General features: G+C 35.8%; 1 protein-coding gene across 10 annotated transcripts in view; it reads left to right on the top strand.

The window, feature by feature from the left end:
• The window catches only part of cdk5rap2 (CDK5 regulatory subunit associated protein 2), a 50221-nt gene extending 32768 nt beyond the window's left edge, over window positions 1–17453 (top strand). For 5 of the 10 annotated variants that reach the window (XM_073871551.1, XM_073871554.1, XM_073871549.1 and 2 more), the window contains 17 exons: window positions 556–973; window positions 1071–1291; window positions 1541–1601; window positions 3622–3806; window positions 6750–6983; window positions 7145–7270; window positions 7346–7462; window positions 7543–7669; window positions 7976–8097; window positions 8264–8461; window positions 10308–10367; window positions 10454–10635; window positions 10725–10862; window positions 11248–11386; window positions 13386–13432; window positions 14465–14495; window positions 17029–17453. In XM_073871551.1, coding sequence (XP_073727652.1) covers window positions 556–973; window positions 1071–1291; window positions 1541–1601; window positions 3622–3806; window positions 6750–6983; window positions 7145–7270; window positions 7346–7462; window positions 7543–7669; window positions 7976–8097; window positions 8264–8461; window positions 10308–10367; window positions 10454–10635; window positions 10725–10862; window positions 11248–11386; window positions 13386–13432; window positions 14465–14495; window positions 17029–17156 — 2534 coding nt within the window. In that variant the 3' untranslated portion in view covers window positions 17157–17453. The remainder of the gene's footprint in view (window positions 1–555; window positions 974–1070; window positions 1292–1540; window positions 1602–3621; window positions 3807–6749; window positions 6984–7144; window positions 7271–7345; window positions 7463–7542; window positions 7670–7975; window positions 8098–8263; window positions 8462–10307; window positions 10368–10453; window positions 10636–10724; window positions 10863–11247; window positions 11387–13385; window positions 13433–14464; window positions 14496–17028) is intronic. The other 5 variants (XM_073871555.1, XM_073871553.1, XM_073871548.1 and 2 more) reach the window with 4 other exon arrangements.
• Window positions 17454–17476: the final 23 nt, after the last annotated feature.

The following is a 17476-nucleotide window of genomic DNA, read 5'->3' as shown; positions in this document are numbered from 1 at the left end:
GTTATTGGCTGTATTTCTGCACCTGCACGGAGTGGGCTCTCTTACTACCACTCATGATAACTAAAGCCTGTGCTTTTTAAACTAGTACTCACCGCATGATGTCACTGGTGTTGATGCCTTTGAGATGATGTAACACTGTTTGTTGGTTGGTTAAAGGAATAGTTTCATGATTCTGTCATCTTATTCTCACCCCGTATTTCAACCCTGCATGATGTTTGTCATTGTCTACTGCTCTTTATTTTTTTATATTGTAAATGAATAGGAATGGCTCTTGCCCAATATAATGCAAAAAAAATTAGTTTTAAGTGAACTAACCATTTGATCCCGGTTCAGTTATTTGTCTGTCTGTATACAAGTGTGTGTTCAGTTTGCATCAACATGGTACATTGAGATCTTGATTACTTCTCTGCATGACCCAACTGTGTTACTTACTCCGTTGTGATTGAATAATATTTCAACTAATGTGATTTCTTTACGTAACCTGCACAGCTGCCGCTGGCTTGACTCACAGTAGTTTTGAGATGTTTGATATAGCTGTTATTGTGCTTTGTTTAGATGTGGACGGTGTTCTTCGATTGGTTCCCGTCCTGTCTCCTGTCGCTCAGGACAGATTTTCTCCTGACACTACAACATCCAGTCCATCATACCCGAGCTCTCCGGGCCTGAGCTCCCCTAGACCCTGCAACTCTAGTGCTGACCTCTGCGACCCTAACACAGATCCTGCCCTGCTCCGCCAGCACCTCCAACAGCTCCGAGCACAAGTCGAAGGTCAACACAGAATCATCCAGAACCTCCAGCAGCAGCTGCGGAAGAAGTCTTCGTCGTCTGAGCTCCTGAGCGTGACCTCTGAACCAATAGGAGGTGAGGAAGAAGAGGATAGAAAGCGGATGAAGGCTCAAATCTCACAACTAAGTGCTGAGCTGGAGAAAGAGAAAAGCCTGAACAGAACTAGCCAACCAGGATCTCCATCTAGGTAAACATCATCATCACCCTAATGGGAATTTCTACATTTTGTGTATTCTGTCCAGTACATTGCTGTGTTTTTATAAACCGTATCGCTCTCGCTGTAGGATCGAGTCTCTGGTCCAGTCTCAGGCCCGTGAGTTGAGTGAGCTGAGGGAACAGATCCGTTTGTCTCGTGGTTTGGGTGTTGAACAGCGTAAACAGATGCTGGAGCTCAGAGGAGCCCTTGAGGAATTACTTCAGCCCAGCGAGACTCGCTCTGCTCCGGGCACTCAACTCCGAGAGCAGCTGGACCGCAGCCTGAGCCTACTGACGAAACTAGAACAGGGTAAACACTGCACATACAGAGTGAACAATGTGAGGGATGTCAGACACAAGAATGCACTGATAGAGACAGAAAGAAGCCAAAACATAGTGTTTGGAATGGCATGCTACATACTAGCTTTGAAAATATGCTGTAGGTATGAATTTTCGGTATGCTTGACATACCCACATAACCACCATTTATTATGAGTATAATAATAGCACATGTGGAAAACTGTATCCCACGTTCAACTTGTTTTCTGTTATCCTTCAGTTTCTACAGGAGGTCCTTCTATGGAAAATCAGGAACGGGCAGAGTCAGAGGTGACACTAAGGTGAGCAAGTTCACATATATGCACAAACTACATTACTGTCATTGATACTAAACAGATTGCTGAAGAATTTCTCAAGAAACATGTTATACAGTAGGAATGCAATATGCACTGAAGTCCGTAAGCCTGCATGACCCGTGAACGTGCAGATGTTTGGGTTTCTCCTGACAGTGATTGTGAATGGTTGTGGGAGGAGCTGCAGTACCTGCGCTCTCAGCTAGAGGGTGACAGAGACCGGCAGCAGTGCCAGATGGTTTATTTGTGCAAGCAAAACCAGAATCTTGCTGTTAGTACGCAGCACTATGTTAACCTGTGAGTGCTGTCTGCAGGGTCTGTGTGCTGTGGAGTATCTGTGTGATTTCTCTCAAATCGAAATCTTTCGTAGACACTTTACTCTACTTCAGGTGTAAATGTAACTGCCTCGATTGTTTCCTCATACACCTTTTTCAAAGCTGTATCATATTGTGTAAAAACACGGACTGCATGAAAACTGTATATGACAGATTATTAGAACTGTATCTCAAGTCATAGTGCTAATATTTGCATGGTGTGATGACCCATTTTATGATGTGATAATATGATGTCCCAGTATGTTTTACCATATTACCACACACTCAAAATGTACTTTACCTTTAAATCACTTATAGCTTGAAATGTACTTTGTAAACTGCAAAAAATTACTTTCTTACTTAGTATTTTTGTTTTGGATCTAAAAATATCTAATATCTAAAAATTCTTAAATCTCAAGATGCATTGTCTTGATGAGCAGAAAAGGCAAGTTTTTAGAAAAAAATCTAAAATTTAAGTGCATTTGTGCATAAAACTAAAAATAAATTCTACCAATAGGGTTAATAAAATCGTAACTTTTTTCTTAAACACTTAATTTAAAAAAGTTTTTACCCCATTAGCAATTTTTTAACTTGTTTTTTAAGCAAAAATTCACTTAAATTTAATTAGATTTTTGTCTAAAAACTATTACTTTTTAGGGTCATTTTGCTCATCAAAAAAAGCATCTTAATTTAAGAATATTAGATAATTGTAGTAAATACACTTTCTTACTTAGTATTTTTGTCTTGTTTTCAGTAAAAATATCTAAAAATTCTTAAATTAAGACATATTGTCTTGATGAGCAAAATGTACCTCGGAAAATAAGTCTAGTTTTTAGACAAAAAATATAACATTTAAGCGAATTTGTGCTAAAAAAACAAGCAAAAAAAATCTGCCAATGGAATAAGAAAAATTTTCTTGAATTAAGTGTTTATAAAAAAATTTAACTTATTTCAAGATTTTTTTTCTTATTCCATTGGCAGATTTTTTTTTTTTTTTTGCTTGTTTTAAGCACAAATTTACTTTAAGTTTATATTTTTTGTCTGAAAACTAGATTTATTTTGCTAGGTCTTTTGCTCAAAAAGAAAATCTTCATTTAAGAATTTGCAGATGTTTACTGACAACAAGACAAAAAAGAAAGTAAGTAAGAAAGTCACTTTTTGCTGTTCAGATTTTCTCACACACTGCAAAAAAAGATTTTCAAGAAAAAAAATCTTAGTATTTTTGTCTTGTTTTCAGTAAAACTATTAAAAAATTCTTAAATCAAGATGCTTTTTCTTGATGAGCAAAATGACCCAATAAAATAAGTCTTTAGAACAAAAATATCAAATTTAAGTGATTTTGTGCATAAAACTAGCAAAAAAATCTTGAACATTTTTCCTAAACACTAAATTCAAGAAAATTTTGCGTACCCCATTGACAGATATTTTCTTTGGTCATTTTGCTCATCGAGAAAATACATCTTGATTTAAGAAGTTTTATATATTTCTACTAAAAAAACAAGACAAAAAAATACTAAGTTAGAAAGTCATTTTTTGCAGTATAATATTCTGTGTTGTGTTGTTTCTTTACCACACAACAACACGTTTGTGTGTATTGTTAAATTGATTGAAACACTTCTCCTAACTGTTTCCAGGCAGATGTTTTCTGTGATATAGTGTTGAATTGTGTGTTGTGTGTGTTTGGTTTGTGACAGACTATCTGCTGAACTTCAGGAGAAAGAGAGACTTGTTCAGGCTTTGCAGAACCAACTGCAAAACCAAGTTCCCACAATGCACCAGTTCTCAGACTCTGAGATGAGTGACAGGATGTCCAATGATGGCACCAACTCTATCCACGGCAGCCCCCCTGCTCTTCGTAGACAAACAACTCGCACAGATATTACGGATTTGATGTAATCTGCACATCACATGAAATCCATGTTTGATATGTCACACATTAGATAAGAAACACTTACATGTTTTATTTAAAGAATTGTGTTCCCTACTAATAGATAAAGGGAATATCAGATGAAGGGCTTTTACAATTTTCCTATCCGATTGCGATTTTTCTGTAGGTGTGACGTCAAGGAATGAGGGCGCTGAGATTGTCAAAATAAAGTTATCTTATATCGATATTTTATGTGTGGCATTGATGCATCATTAGAAATTTGATTAATCCATATCAATGTATTGTTACACCCCTATTTAATATGCATTTGTTTATTTATCGTCCATAAGGATTTTGTGAAACAATAGTCTACCTCCTTTAATAGTAGCAGTTATTTTCCATTAATCTGCGCTCATGTTTGCTAGTATAATGAAACGGCATCGGACGGTCAAGCCTGGTGTCCTGTTACCGGCTCTTACAGATACATTATTCAGTATCCAGTGTTAATCTCCTTTCCTGAGAGCCTTTAAGAGCCCTGAGCACACATACATGTGGATGTAATTAGGTTTTTTTAGGGTCTTTAACAGAGAGATTAGAATTTTTATGGGCAACTGAGGTGATCTGACTCCCGAAGCACCACATCGACAAATGCAGAAGTGACTTTCTTTACCTGAAACTACCCGGTTCAGGTTTCCCTGTAGATGCGGCACTGAAGATCTGATGGACCACAGTGACTTTGGATTTTGCTCATCTCTTAGAGTTGTGTTACATTAGATTATTAGATTGTGTATCTGTCTGGGAAATCTCAGTGAAAGTCGCAAGTTTTTATTGAACCCAACACCTGCTGTCATAGTGAGATCAGTTGAAGTTAGTAGATCTGATATAGATGAGCAAGCAGTTTGTGATCCATGACCTCGTCTCTCGTAGCAAATGGAGGAAAGTACTGAAAGCCACCAAAGAGGAAGGTAAAAATTGAGTGCCATTGTTGGATTGCTGTCATGAATTTTAAGTTAGGTTTAATGAGAAATGTCATCTTATGCTTAAAGATTTCTACAAATTATTTGACCTTAAATCAAAATGTAATATACTGTTGTCCACCTCAGAAGGGTGTGTGGAGAGAACCAAAACTTATATTTATCAGTCGATCACAGGGTTCCCCAGGGGTCATGGAGTTTCCTAGAAATTTTAAAAGGTCTATTCCAGACATTAAAAGTCAGGGATTTTCCCAAATCATGGAATTCATTTGAGTTAGCATGAATGAACACAACATTTATGTTTTTTAAGACATTTAAAATAAAGAAATACTCTGATACGGAAATACTCTGTGGATAAATGTTGGTTGGGAATTGCATCCATGTTCCGTTGTTTTTGAGATCTTCAAGCGTGATGAAGTTTAAAGTCTCAAAGTCTGTAGTCCCATCTAGCAACTTGTTAGCATCCGCCCATTTAAAGACACTTTAAAGCTATAAAAAGTCGCGAGTGGTGTGTTTTTTGTCACAGAATAAAACATGAAAATATATTGGGCTCAACTCTTTCCTGCCATTGACAAGTTATCTCGTCAATTAAGAGAAAACATTTGCATGAAAAAACATGTTCCTGATTTTTTTTAGGGTATCTGTAATATCGCAATTTATACAAAATACTGTAGCAAAACATTATTTATTAATTTTACACTGCGTTTATGTTTTGATAAACGTTCTGAATCTGAACAAAATTCCTTTACAAAAATGCAATTATTTCAGCTTTTTAAGAATAATACCCATATTTAAGAGTTTATAAGCATAGAAAAAATATAAATAGGATAAAAAAAAATTTCCCTGTTTTGTTTGTTTGGTTCTTTGTTTGTTCTTAAGTTTAAGCAAAACCCTTTTCCAAAAAAAATCATTGACTTGTGGGCGATGGAACTGGAAGTGCTAATGCTATCTCGCTTCCGGGCTTTGCCTATGAAAATATGTCATCCCTGCAGCACTAATTTTAGTCCATACCTGCAATCAGGAAACTGTACATTTTAACTCTTTCATCCTTCCTTCTTTTTATCACCTATCAAATATGGGTAGGTTTCTTCAAAAACACAGAATTTTGAGGAAAAAGGTGAAATAATTGAATTTTTGTGAAGGACTTTTGTTACATTTACACCAGCCGCGGTAGAGGCGACAAGCGCAGGTGATTTACTTGTTAAGTCAATGCAAAGACGCGATTAGGTGAACTTCGTCGGATTTTCGCGCCGCATTAACCAATCAGGACCTTGCTGTAGTAGTGACGTGATTACAGGAAGCGAGCGGAGTCTCAGAAGCCCCTCCCATGACGCGGATTTCCGTGTGAATGTCCCGAATGACTAGAATTTCACGCGCGAATGAAGCGAGTAAACTCAAATGTTCAAGCGTCCAACTACGCGCAAATATTGTGTTTTTGCCACCTCTACCGCGGCTGGTGTAAACGCAACATTAGAAATCATATGCAGAGCAATCCTCAAAACTGACACAGACATACAGCTGTTTGCATTGGATGATATTTGCAGGTTTTATAAGTTGCACCACCTGGTGGATAATAGCAGTATTGCGGAAAGCTGAAAATACTCGTCATTGGCAGGGAAGCATTTTCTCTTCGTCAATGGAAGGGAAAGAGTTAAGGGGGTGTGCACACCAAAGCTTTTTAACACAACTGAAAACCCCTGGCAGATGCAGACTGACAGCTTTTTTTCAGCCAACTTCTATTGCTGTGATACTTTTGCTTTGTTTATCAGTCGTTGTAAGATGCACCGGTTTATCCCGCCCCTTCTCCACTGTGATTGGACGGCTATGTGAGAACTGGCATTGCAGGCCACCGACGTAAAAGCTTTGGTGTGCACGCCCCTTAAATGTTTTCTCATACATTGTAGGTCATGGAAATGTAGCTTTTATTTGTTTGCTTCTTTGTAAACAATTGTTTCTTATCACCATGATGTGTTTTCAGATAAGGGACTGGTACACAGAGGCGTGTCTATAGAAGTGGGCGTGTCTGAAGGTGGCGAGGGGAGCGTCCGCACGGTGCAGCTGGAAAACAGGCGTCTGCACGAGCAGCTAAGGAGCAGCGACGAACTGAATGCCACTCTCCGCAGTGAACTGGACCTCACACGCTCCATCCTAAAACAGACAACAGACAAATCACAGGAGCAACAGAAAACAACAGACAGCAAGGGCATCAGTTCAGGTAGATTCGCTTTGTGTTACCGGCACTCTAAAGTCCCATTGGTCAATAAAGCATCTCGTCACAAACATCAAATAAGTTTCTATTGATGTGGTTTTGATATATATTACAGTACATAAGTTTATTTGTTTATTCTCACACATGGTTTTGTCTCTGTCATGTAGATCTGTTGGCAGAACATCTGCTGGAGATCCGAGCACTGCGTCAGCGTCTTGAAGAGACGATCAGAACCAATGAGAGACTACGAGAACAGTTAGAGAGAAAATTACTGGAGGCTGAGAAAGATTCAGGTATACAAACAACAACAACACATTTCTGTATACTGCATTAGTTCATTCCATAAAATTGTTTGTGTGCTTGATCAGCAGCCACCAACATCTTCATCGCCGGTTCTGAGGATCAAGGTCACATCAACAGTGAGCTTCACTTCCTGTTGGCCCAAAACCAAACACTCAAAGAACAGCTCAACCAGGGTGCAAGAGGTAACACATACATACAAACTCAGATCCTCTTAATGGCTATAATCACACTTGAAATATTCACTTTGTGTGTGTGTGTGTAGATAAACAGAAGGAGAACGATCGTCTCCGAGAGACTCTGGCCAGACGAACAGCTAAACTGGAGCTCAGCAGAAAAGAATGCGAAACACTCAAACAAGAGCGAAGTCAACTACAAGACAACCTGTACAGGTAACACAAACACAGACACACACGTACAGGTGCATCTGCTTTATTTGTAGATTTATATTTAAACTCTCTAATGCTGATGATTCTCTACTTGGTTCAGTTTGTGGGTGTATTTGAGAGCAGCACATGACACACAGTGATCCAGTAACATGTTCAATGTTAATATAATGTGTGTATCATGTGTCAGTCTAAGAGGGCTTGTGTAGTATGTTAATAAGTTGTTGTAATTATTGCAGTTTTATATGGGTTCATATTACACTTATCCACCACATGTAGTTTATAACGTGTATTGTGTTGTGTGTGTTTTAGATTGCAGTGTGAGAACAATCATCAGAGACAACAGCTGTGTGACACTCAGCAACTTCTGCAATCTGTGCGTCTGGAGCTACAAGTGCATGAACACGTGAAGAGTTCAACACAGACTCACACAGGTATACAGTCATGCAGACACACAAAGACTAGCACAGGTGAACACACACAAAAAACACACACGCACACGAGAACCTCGTGAATAAACCTAGTAAGTTTCCAACCTAGACAGAATTGTGGTGTTTAGATGTTGATTTGAAGTGCATGAATGGTACTGATATGTGTTAGCAGGAGATGCTTCTGGATCTGATTGTGGATCTGCAGTGAATCTGAACGAGCTCTTGGCTGAGATCAGACAGCTGCGTGTGCAGTTAGAGAGAAGCATCCAGACCAACACAACACTGAGACAGAGATTAGAACAACAACTACTGAACACATCCGACCAGAAATCAACCATTAACATTAACTACCTGCTGACAAAGAAGGGTACACACACACACACAATCCTTCTGTTTACTTTGATAAAATGACTGTGATGCACAGCCTGTCATGAGCTATTGCTTAACTCTTTTCCTGCCAGCATTTAAAAAAAAGTTGCCAGTCAGCACCAGCATTTAGTTAAATAGAAGAAAATGTTCTTCTTTAAATATATTTATACATACAATATATCACATGAAAGAAGAAACCCTTTGCTTTCAAACAAACAAAAAACATTTCACCCTACCTTTATTACACTGCAACTATGATTTTCACGAAAAAAATTCTAAGTATTTTTGTCTTGTTTTCAGCAAAAATATATCTAAAAATTCTTAAATTAAGATGCTTTTTCTTGATGAGCAAAACCAAGCGTGCCGCACCAGCCCTGAAACGTGAAGCCAAAACGTCTCGATTGCCTCCCAGTGACTGGTCCCAGTATAGGTCATGAACCCCACCTCCCCATGTTATTCAATGGCACTTGAGAACTAAACAATTTCATTATACTTCAATTATCTTTTTTCCGAAGCTGGTTCTGTCATATACTGTAGTTTTTATCACACTGATGTAAATTCAAGTGTTTGTTTTTTTTAAATAAGTTTGTTTATTTAATTTTATAAAAACGGTGGTGTCATGTCATGAGTGACAGCTGTCATATGCGCATTCTGCGAGGGCGGGGCCTTGCTTTCGCAGCTTTACTTCCTGCTCACTACTGCGCAGGACTGGTCCCGAAATCGCTACTGCGCAGACTCAAGATGTCAGCGCCGTATCGGGACACTGACGGCTTCACTTTTCACCGATGGAAGAAAGCGAATGGGCGTTGTCCATCTTTTTTTTACAGTCTATGAGCAAAACGACCCAAGAAAAGAAGACCAAAAATATCAAATTTAAGTGATTTTGTGCATAAAACAAGCAAAAAATCTGCCAATGTGGTAAGAAAATTTTTCTTGAATTTAGTGTTTAAGAAAAATGTTCAAGATTTTTTGCTTACCCCATTGGCAGACTTTTTAGCTTGTTTTATGCACAAAATTACTTAAATTTGATATTTTTAGTCTAAAAACTAGACTTATTTTCTTGGGTCGTATTGCTCATCAAGAAAAAGCATTTTAATTTAAGAATTTTTTTATATTTTTACTGAAAACAAGACAAAAATACTAAGATTTTTTTCTTGAAAATAATTTTTTGCAGCTCCAGGTAGCCTGCTTTCCTCAAACGCATGGATCTTGTACAAAATGTTTCGATTTGAAAAGCTCTGTGTCCCTGATTGGCCAGCTAAGTTGTACGTTGTGATTGGCCTGAATACCTCTGACGTCAGCTGGAAATGTGAAATGTGGTAAATGTCAGCTTACCATGTTTGAAAGATTCGGTCAAACAGTGCAATGCTAACAGGAGTTAACATACAGGCTATGAGTCTGAAGTGGGAGAAATTATGATAATGTCGGTCTTTACTACATCACCAATCCCAGGAAGTAAACTGTTGCGTACAATCCGTGTGTTTGTTATAATCCAAGAAAAACGATTTACGTTGGAGACGGTAACTCGGGTCATCGTTTACTTTGGGATTTGTACCTTTTGCATATCGTTAACATGGACTAATACACACTTACACACCAAAGGAAATGTAAAATCGTGAATCTGACCATAGGTGCTCTTTGATTGACGGGTTACTCGTCAATGGTGGGGAAAGAGTTAAAAATAACAATAATAACAATACAAGTAATTCCTCAACTATAAATATAAGCTGGATAAAGTTACAATGCAAAATGTTGAAGTAATACAGAGTTCACTTCAGGTGTAGCTCAGATGTTTTGTTTATTTTATAAAATACATGTAAAAAAAATCTAGTTTTTTTTTTCAGAAGTAGCTGTTAAATCAGACGTTCTTCATTCACATACAGACCTCTCCAGTCCTACAAACGGTCAGTATCTTTCTCCTATTTAATGCTTGTGTACAGTATATGTCAGGTATTATCTTCATACACAAACTCATCTGTTGTGTGTTTAGACGGCGGCAGTTCAATGGAAAGTGCGCCATCTCGGCTGGTACCGGGTCATCGGATCTGGGCGGATCGACGTGGCCGCCATGTTCTTGGTCTGATGGAAGATTATAACGCCCTGCGCAAACAGATGAGTGAAGCCCAGAGACTGACCAGAGATCTGGACGCACAAATACACGACTGCAGCAGGGTCAGAATACAGACGTAAACCTGTGTTTTATGTTAAACGCCCCACTGATTGTGTTTCTAGTCGGAAAACCCATTGTGTGTTTGTATCAGGTTCTAGATCAGTTCCAGATGAAGGGGTTCTCCAGCAGTGTCAGCACTATGCAGCATGTTCTAGAAGAAGCGTCAAGACTTCTTAAACTGTTCTGGAGAGTCTCATTGCCCTCAGGAGACGCCACACAAACTCAACAGGTAACACGCACTTACCTCCTGCACCTCTGCAAGCTTTCATTTGTGGCTTTTCTGCTCCAGATGCTAACTTTGTTAGAAAACCAAACCCATTATATTAAGACACACGTCGATAATCGTGTTCAACATGCACAGAGCGATTGTCAATTGAATTGATTGTCACTTGCCAATCGTTCTGTACAGCGCCGCATAAAAATAAGAGCGTGGCCCCCTAGTGGTTCGGCGAGCACTGCATACGCACATTATAAGAATGTTTAGCATTATGTTTTTGTCATTAAAAAAAAGTGTCTCTCTCTCTCTCTCTCTCTCTCTCTCTCTCTCTCTCTCTCTCTCTCTCTCTCTCTCTCTCTCTCTCTCTCTCTCTCTCTCTCTCTCTCTGTGCACTTAGGATGAGCTGTTGAAGAGCGAGATCTCTCATCTGAAGAGTCGTTTGTCTCAGCAGGAGCGAATGCTCATTGGAGCTGTTAAACGCCTCAGATCCTCCAATCAGCTGAAGGAAGGCATGGAGCGTGTCATCATAGACCAGCGTAAGATTTAGGGATGGGCATTTTTTAGTAATATAATATTCGAGTATTTGAGCTCATAAAAAATGAATATTTGAATATTAATTTAGTAAAGTGACGTTAATAAGTGGTTTTCAAACTGGGCGCCCCGAGTGTCATCATAGACCAGCGTAAGATTTAGGGATGGGCATTTTTTAGTAATATAATATTCGAGTATTTGAGCTCATAAAAAATGAATATTTGAATATTAATTTAGTAAAGTGACGTTAATAAGTGGTTCTCAAACTGGGCGCCCCGAGTGTCATCATAGACCAGCGTAAGATTTAGGGATGGGCATTTTTTAGTAATATAATATTCGAGTATTTGAGCTCATAAAAAATGAATATTTGAATATTAATTTAGTAAAGTGACGTTAATAAGTGGTTTTCAAACTGGGCGCCCCGAGTGTCATCATAGACCAGCGTAAGATTTAGGGATGGGCATTTTTTAGTAATATAATATTCGAGTATTTGAGGTCATAAAAAATGAATATTTGAATATTAATTTAGTAAAGTGACGTTAATAAGTGGTTTTCAAACTGGGCGCCCCGAGTGTCATCATAGACCAGCGTAAGATTTAGGGATGGGCATTTTTTAGTAATATAATATTCGAGTATTTGAGCTCATAAAAAATGAATATTTGAATATAAATTTAGTAAAGTGACGTTAATAAGTGGTTTTCAAACTGGGCGCCCCGAGTGTCATCATAGACCAGCGTAAGATTTAGGGATGGGCATTTTTTAGTAATATAATATTCGAGTATTTGAGCTCATAAAAAATGAATATTTGAATATAAATTTAGTAAAGTGACGTTAATAAGTGGTTCTCAAACTGGGCGCCCCGAGTGTCATCATAGACCAGCGTAAGATTTAGGGATGGGCATTTTTTAGTAATATAATATTCGAGTATTTGAGCTCATAAAAAATGAATATTTGAATATAAATTTAGTAAAGTGACGTTAATAAGTGGTTCTCAAACTGGGCGCCCCGAGTGTCATCATAGACCAGCGTAAGATTTAGGGATGGGCATTTTTTAGTAATATAATATTCGAGTATTTGAGGTCATAAAAAATGAATATTTGAATATTAATTTAGTAAAGTGACGTTAATAAGTGGTTCTCAAACTGGGCGCCCCGAGTGTCATCATAGACCAGCGTAAGATTTAGGGATGGGCATTTTTTAGTAATATAATATTCGAGTATTTGAGCTCATAAAAAATGAATATTTGAATATTAATTTAGTAAAGTGACGTTAATAAGTGGTTCTCAAACTGGGCGCCCCGAGTGTCATCATAGACCAGCGTAAGATTTAGGGATGGGCATTTTTTAGTAATATAATATTCGAGTATTTGAGCTCATAAAAAATGAATATTTGAATATTAATTTAGTAAAGTGACGTTAATAAGTGGTTCTCAAACTGGGCGCCCCGAGATGGTGCATGGGGTACCCCAGTTTAGTGACATTTTATAAAAATACATTCATTTATCATAAATGCTGTGTAATTAAACCTAATGCTACAAATCAACAGCACTACATTGTATAATTTAATATATTACACTGCAAAAAATGATTTTCAAGAAGTGATTTTGTGCATAATACAAGCAAAAAAATCTGCCAATGGTGCAAGCAAAAAATCTTGAACATTTTTCTTAAACACTAAATTAAAGAAAAATGTGAGAAAAATTAGCTTACCCCATTGGCAGATTTTTGTACTTGTTTTATGCACAAAATTACTGAAATTTGATATTTTTGGTCTAAAAACTCGACTTATTTTCTTGGATCGTTTTGCTCATTAAGAAAAAGCATCTTAATTTAAGAATTTTTTGATATTTTTACTGAAAACAAGACAAAATAATTCTTAATCCTACGGTGGCCCATTAAATTCAAATAATTCGAGCATTCGTGCACATTCCTAGTAAGATTCTGTACATGCATGAACACACATTCATATATGAGAGCTGATGTTTGTTTTGTGTTTGTTTTGCAGTATCTCTGACTCACGGTGTGCTGAAGAGAGCCAGAGGAAACCTGGAGGTTTGTTTGTTATTCTCTATATTCTGTTTTTAATGCAATGACATACTGTACAGCCATTATAAAAATAAAAACAACTCCCAGACAGGACATAAGCATAGATCCAGACTAAAATGCATGTTTGAGCTGACTGAAAACAGCTTGCACTGGCATAACTTAACATATATATATATATATGCCATTGGTTTGTCTCGATGCACACCAGTAGTTTTTAAAAAGTAATACAACTATTACAACAAATACACAATTATAAGGGACGGACATTGTTTAAAATAGATTTACAAATCCTTGGAAACTTTTTTGGATAATGCAATTACACAACTGCACACTTTGCAAGTGGTTTTTGGATATTTTATGACATATTGTGGTGTTTAAATGTTGAATTCTGATTGGACAAGACTATATGTTGTGTGCATAACTAACCTGTCCTTAAAGAAACCGTGCTAACACATTAAAATAAGATAAACTGCTCTTATATTTGAAAGTGGCATTGAAAAGAGCATCTGCTAAATCTCAATGTAGAATGTAAATCCTGTAAGTAAATCCTTAACATTAGTTAATGCATTAGCTAACATGAACTAACAATCAATACTTCAACTTCTGATTAATCTTAATGCTGATTCCAGCTTTTACTAATACATTAATACAATAAAAAGTTTTAACTGTTAACATAGTTAATGCACAATGAACTAACATTAACAGTTGTATTGGCATTGACAAGCTTTAACAAATATTAATAAATGCTGAAAAACGATATTGTTCAATGTTACTTTATGTTTGCTAATGCATTAACTAATATTAACAAATACAACAAAACATTTGACTTGTCTTTTCTTTTCTATGCTTGCTGTTAAAAGGTTGATCGTTGAGTTTAAATCATATTAAATGATTTCTGTTCTTGTCAATCGCTTTAACAGGGTTTGAATATTATAACTTCACAGAACTCTTATTCAACTTTTCTAGTATTTCTGGCTTTAGTTTTCTTCTGCTCTTTCTTAAATTTCTGTCGTCTATTATTTTGCCTCTATATTTCAGTGTAACTATCTGAAGGGTCTGCCGGTAGAAGGTTAGTTTAAGGGCTCGTGTGGTTAGTCTTTTGCATGTGATTGCTATTGATGGTCACAGCATGCAGATTGTTGTTGTTTTTTTGCTGCTTGCAATTTTAAAGTCACAATGAAACAGAAGTAGTAATTGTCTAATTTTCCTTGTCGTGATGTATATACAAGTGAAACGGCTTCTGAAATGAAAAAAGGTTGGGGCGGTTGGAGATTTGAGTTTTTAATTAAAGATTACGAGGGAACATGACTTACTTATTTTGACGAGTTTTATTGGTTGAGGGCACATGATTATTTTTTTGACATTTTTTAAAAAAAATTGGTGAATGAGTGCACATGCTTTATTTGATAATTTTTATTAGATGAGGGCACATTTCTTTTTTGATAATTTTTATTGGATGAGGGCAAATTTTGTATGACTTTTTTTTACAATATGTATAGGTTGAGGGCACAAAGATTTTACCCTTTTTGACAATTTTTATTAGATGAGGGCACATGTTTTTTTGTTTGGTTTTTTTTTTATATTTTTTATTGTTTGAGGTCACATTTTTTTGACAATTTTTATTGGTTCAGGGTAAAAAAATGTTTACTTTTTTCACAATGTATAGGTTGAGGGCACATGATTTTTTGTACCCATTTTTATTAGATGAGGGCACGTTTCTTTTTAGATAATTTTTATTGGATGAGGGAACATGATTTTTTTTGGATAATTTTTATTGTTTGACGTCACATTTTTTTGACAATTTTTATTGGTTCAGGGTAAAAAAAATGTTTATTTTTTTTCACAATTTGTATAGGTTGAGGTCACATTGTTTTGACAATTTTTATTGGATGAGGGCACGTTTTTTTTTGATAATCTTTATTAGATTAGGGCACGTTTCTTTTTTGATAATTTTTATTGGATGAGGGCAAATTTTGTATTATTTTTTTTTACAATATGTATAGGTTGAGGGCACAAAGATTTTACCCTTTTTGACAATTTTTATTAGATGAGGGCACATGTTTTTTTGTTTGTTTGGTTTTTTTTAATAATTTTTATTGTTTGAGGTCACATAATTTTTTTTTGACAATTTTTATTGGTTGGGTAATTTTTTTTAAACTTTTTTTTCACAATTTGTATAGGTTGAGGGCACATGATTTTTCGTACCCTTTTTGACTATTTTTATTGGATGAGGGCACTTTTTTTTGATAATCTTTATTAGATTAGGGCACGTTTCTTTTTTGATAATTTTTATTGGATGAGGGAACATGATTTTTTTTTTTTTGATAATTTTTATTGTTTGATGTCACATTTTTTTGTCAATTTTTATTGGTTCAGGGTAAAAAAATGTTTATTTTTTTCACAATTTGTATAGGTTGAGGTCACATTTTTTTGACAATTTTTATTGGATGAGGGCACGTTTTTTTTGATAATTTTTATTAGATGAGGGCACATTTCTTTTTTGAGAATTTTTATTGGGTGAGGGCACATTTCTTTTTTGATAATTTTTATTGTTTGAGGTCACACTTTTTTTGACAATTTTTATTAGTTCAGGGTAAAAAAATGTTTACTTTTTTTCACAATTTGTATAGGTTGAGGGCACATGATTTTTTTGTACCCATTTTTATTAGATGAGGGCACGTTTCTTTTTAGATAATTTTTATTGGATGAGGGAACATGATTTTTTTTGTGATAATTTTTATTGTTTGACGTCACCTTTTTTTGACAATTTTTATTGGTTCAGGGTAAAAAAAATTTTTTTTTTTCACAATTTGTATAGGTTGAGGTCACATTTTTTTGACAATTTTTATTGGATGAGGGCACTTTTTTTTTTTTTTTTTTTTATTAGATGAGGGCACGTTTCTTTTTTGATAATTTTTATTGGATGAGGGCACATGATTTTTTTTTTTTTTTGATAATTTTTATTGTTTGAGGTCACTTTTTTTTGACAATTTTTATTGGTTCAGGGTAAAAAAATGTTTACTTTTTTCACAATGTATATGTTGAGGGCACATGATTTTTTGTACCCTTTTTGACTATTTTTATTGGATGAGGGCACATGATTTTTTGTTTGTTTGGGTTTTTTTGTGATAATTTTTATTGTTTGAGGTCACATAATTTTTTTGACAATTTTTATTGGTTGGGTAAATTTTTTTTACTTTTTTTCACAATTTGTATAGGTTGAGGGCACCTGATTTTTAGTACCCTTTTTGACAATTTTTATTGGATGAGGGCACTTTTTTTTTATTAGATGAGGGCACGTTTCTTTTTTGATAATTTTTATTGGATGAGGGCACATGACTTTTTTTTTGTTGATAATTTTTATTTTTTGAGGTCACTTTTTTGACAACTTTTATTGGTTGAGGACACATGATTTTTGCTTAATTGTGAAGCTCACAGATAAGTAATTTATAAAAAACCTACAACATTCCAAATAATTATTTTTTTATTACAATTTCATTGTGACTTTAATAGGTTTGCTGTTGTGTTTTCTGAAATAGTTTTTTCAGGCTTAAAATAATTTATTAAATCACCTTTTGATAGTTACATTTTGTTTTTTGTAGGACGTCCCACTGAATGGCCAGTAACCAATAAGCAAACAGCTGTTCTGTCCGACTCACAACATGATGTGGAGAGGAATTCAGTGTGTAGTGAAGAACACAATGACGGTTCATCACACTACAGCTGTTAGAAATCACCATTTAATTGTAAATCCTTTATGGTGATGCTTCTTTCGACTTTTAATTTATTTTTTCTGAGGTACACCGAGGTAATTTGACAAATACTTGCACATATACAGTAAGCAATGAACATCACTGTAAAAGGGAAAGTTTTTATTAGAAAATATTTTCTGCTGTAAATAGTTTTGTTTTATACTTTTTTTGCCCTTTAACTGGTTCCTTGTTATCTTGCCTTTGCTGTATTTGTTTAGTGAAGGTCTGCTTATGTGTATATGAGTGATTCATGTGCATTAAAAGATTTTACTGTACATGTGTCTCAGGATGTTTTACC

This window comes from Misgurnus anguillicaudatus, chromosome 9, assembly GCF_027580225.2.
Source record: "Misgurnus anguillicaudatus chromosome 9, ASM2758022v2, whole genome shotgun sequence".
In the NCBI taxonomy this organism is placed as follows: Eukaryota; Metazoa; Chordata; class Actinopteri; order Cypriniformes; family Cobitidae; genus Misgurnus; species Misgurnus anguillicaudatus.
This window is presented reverse-complemented; position numbering and strand designations above follow the sequence as displayed.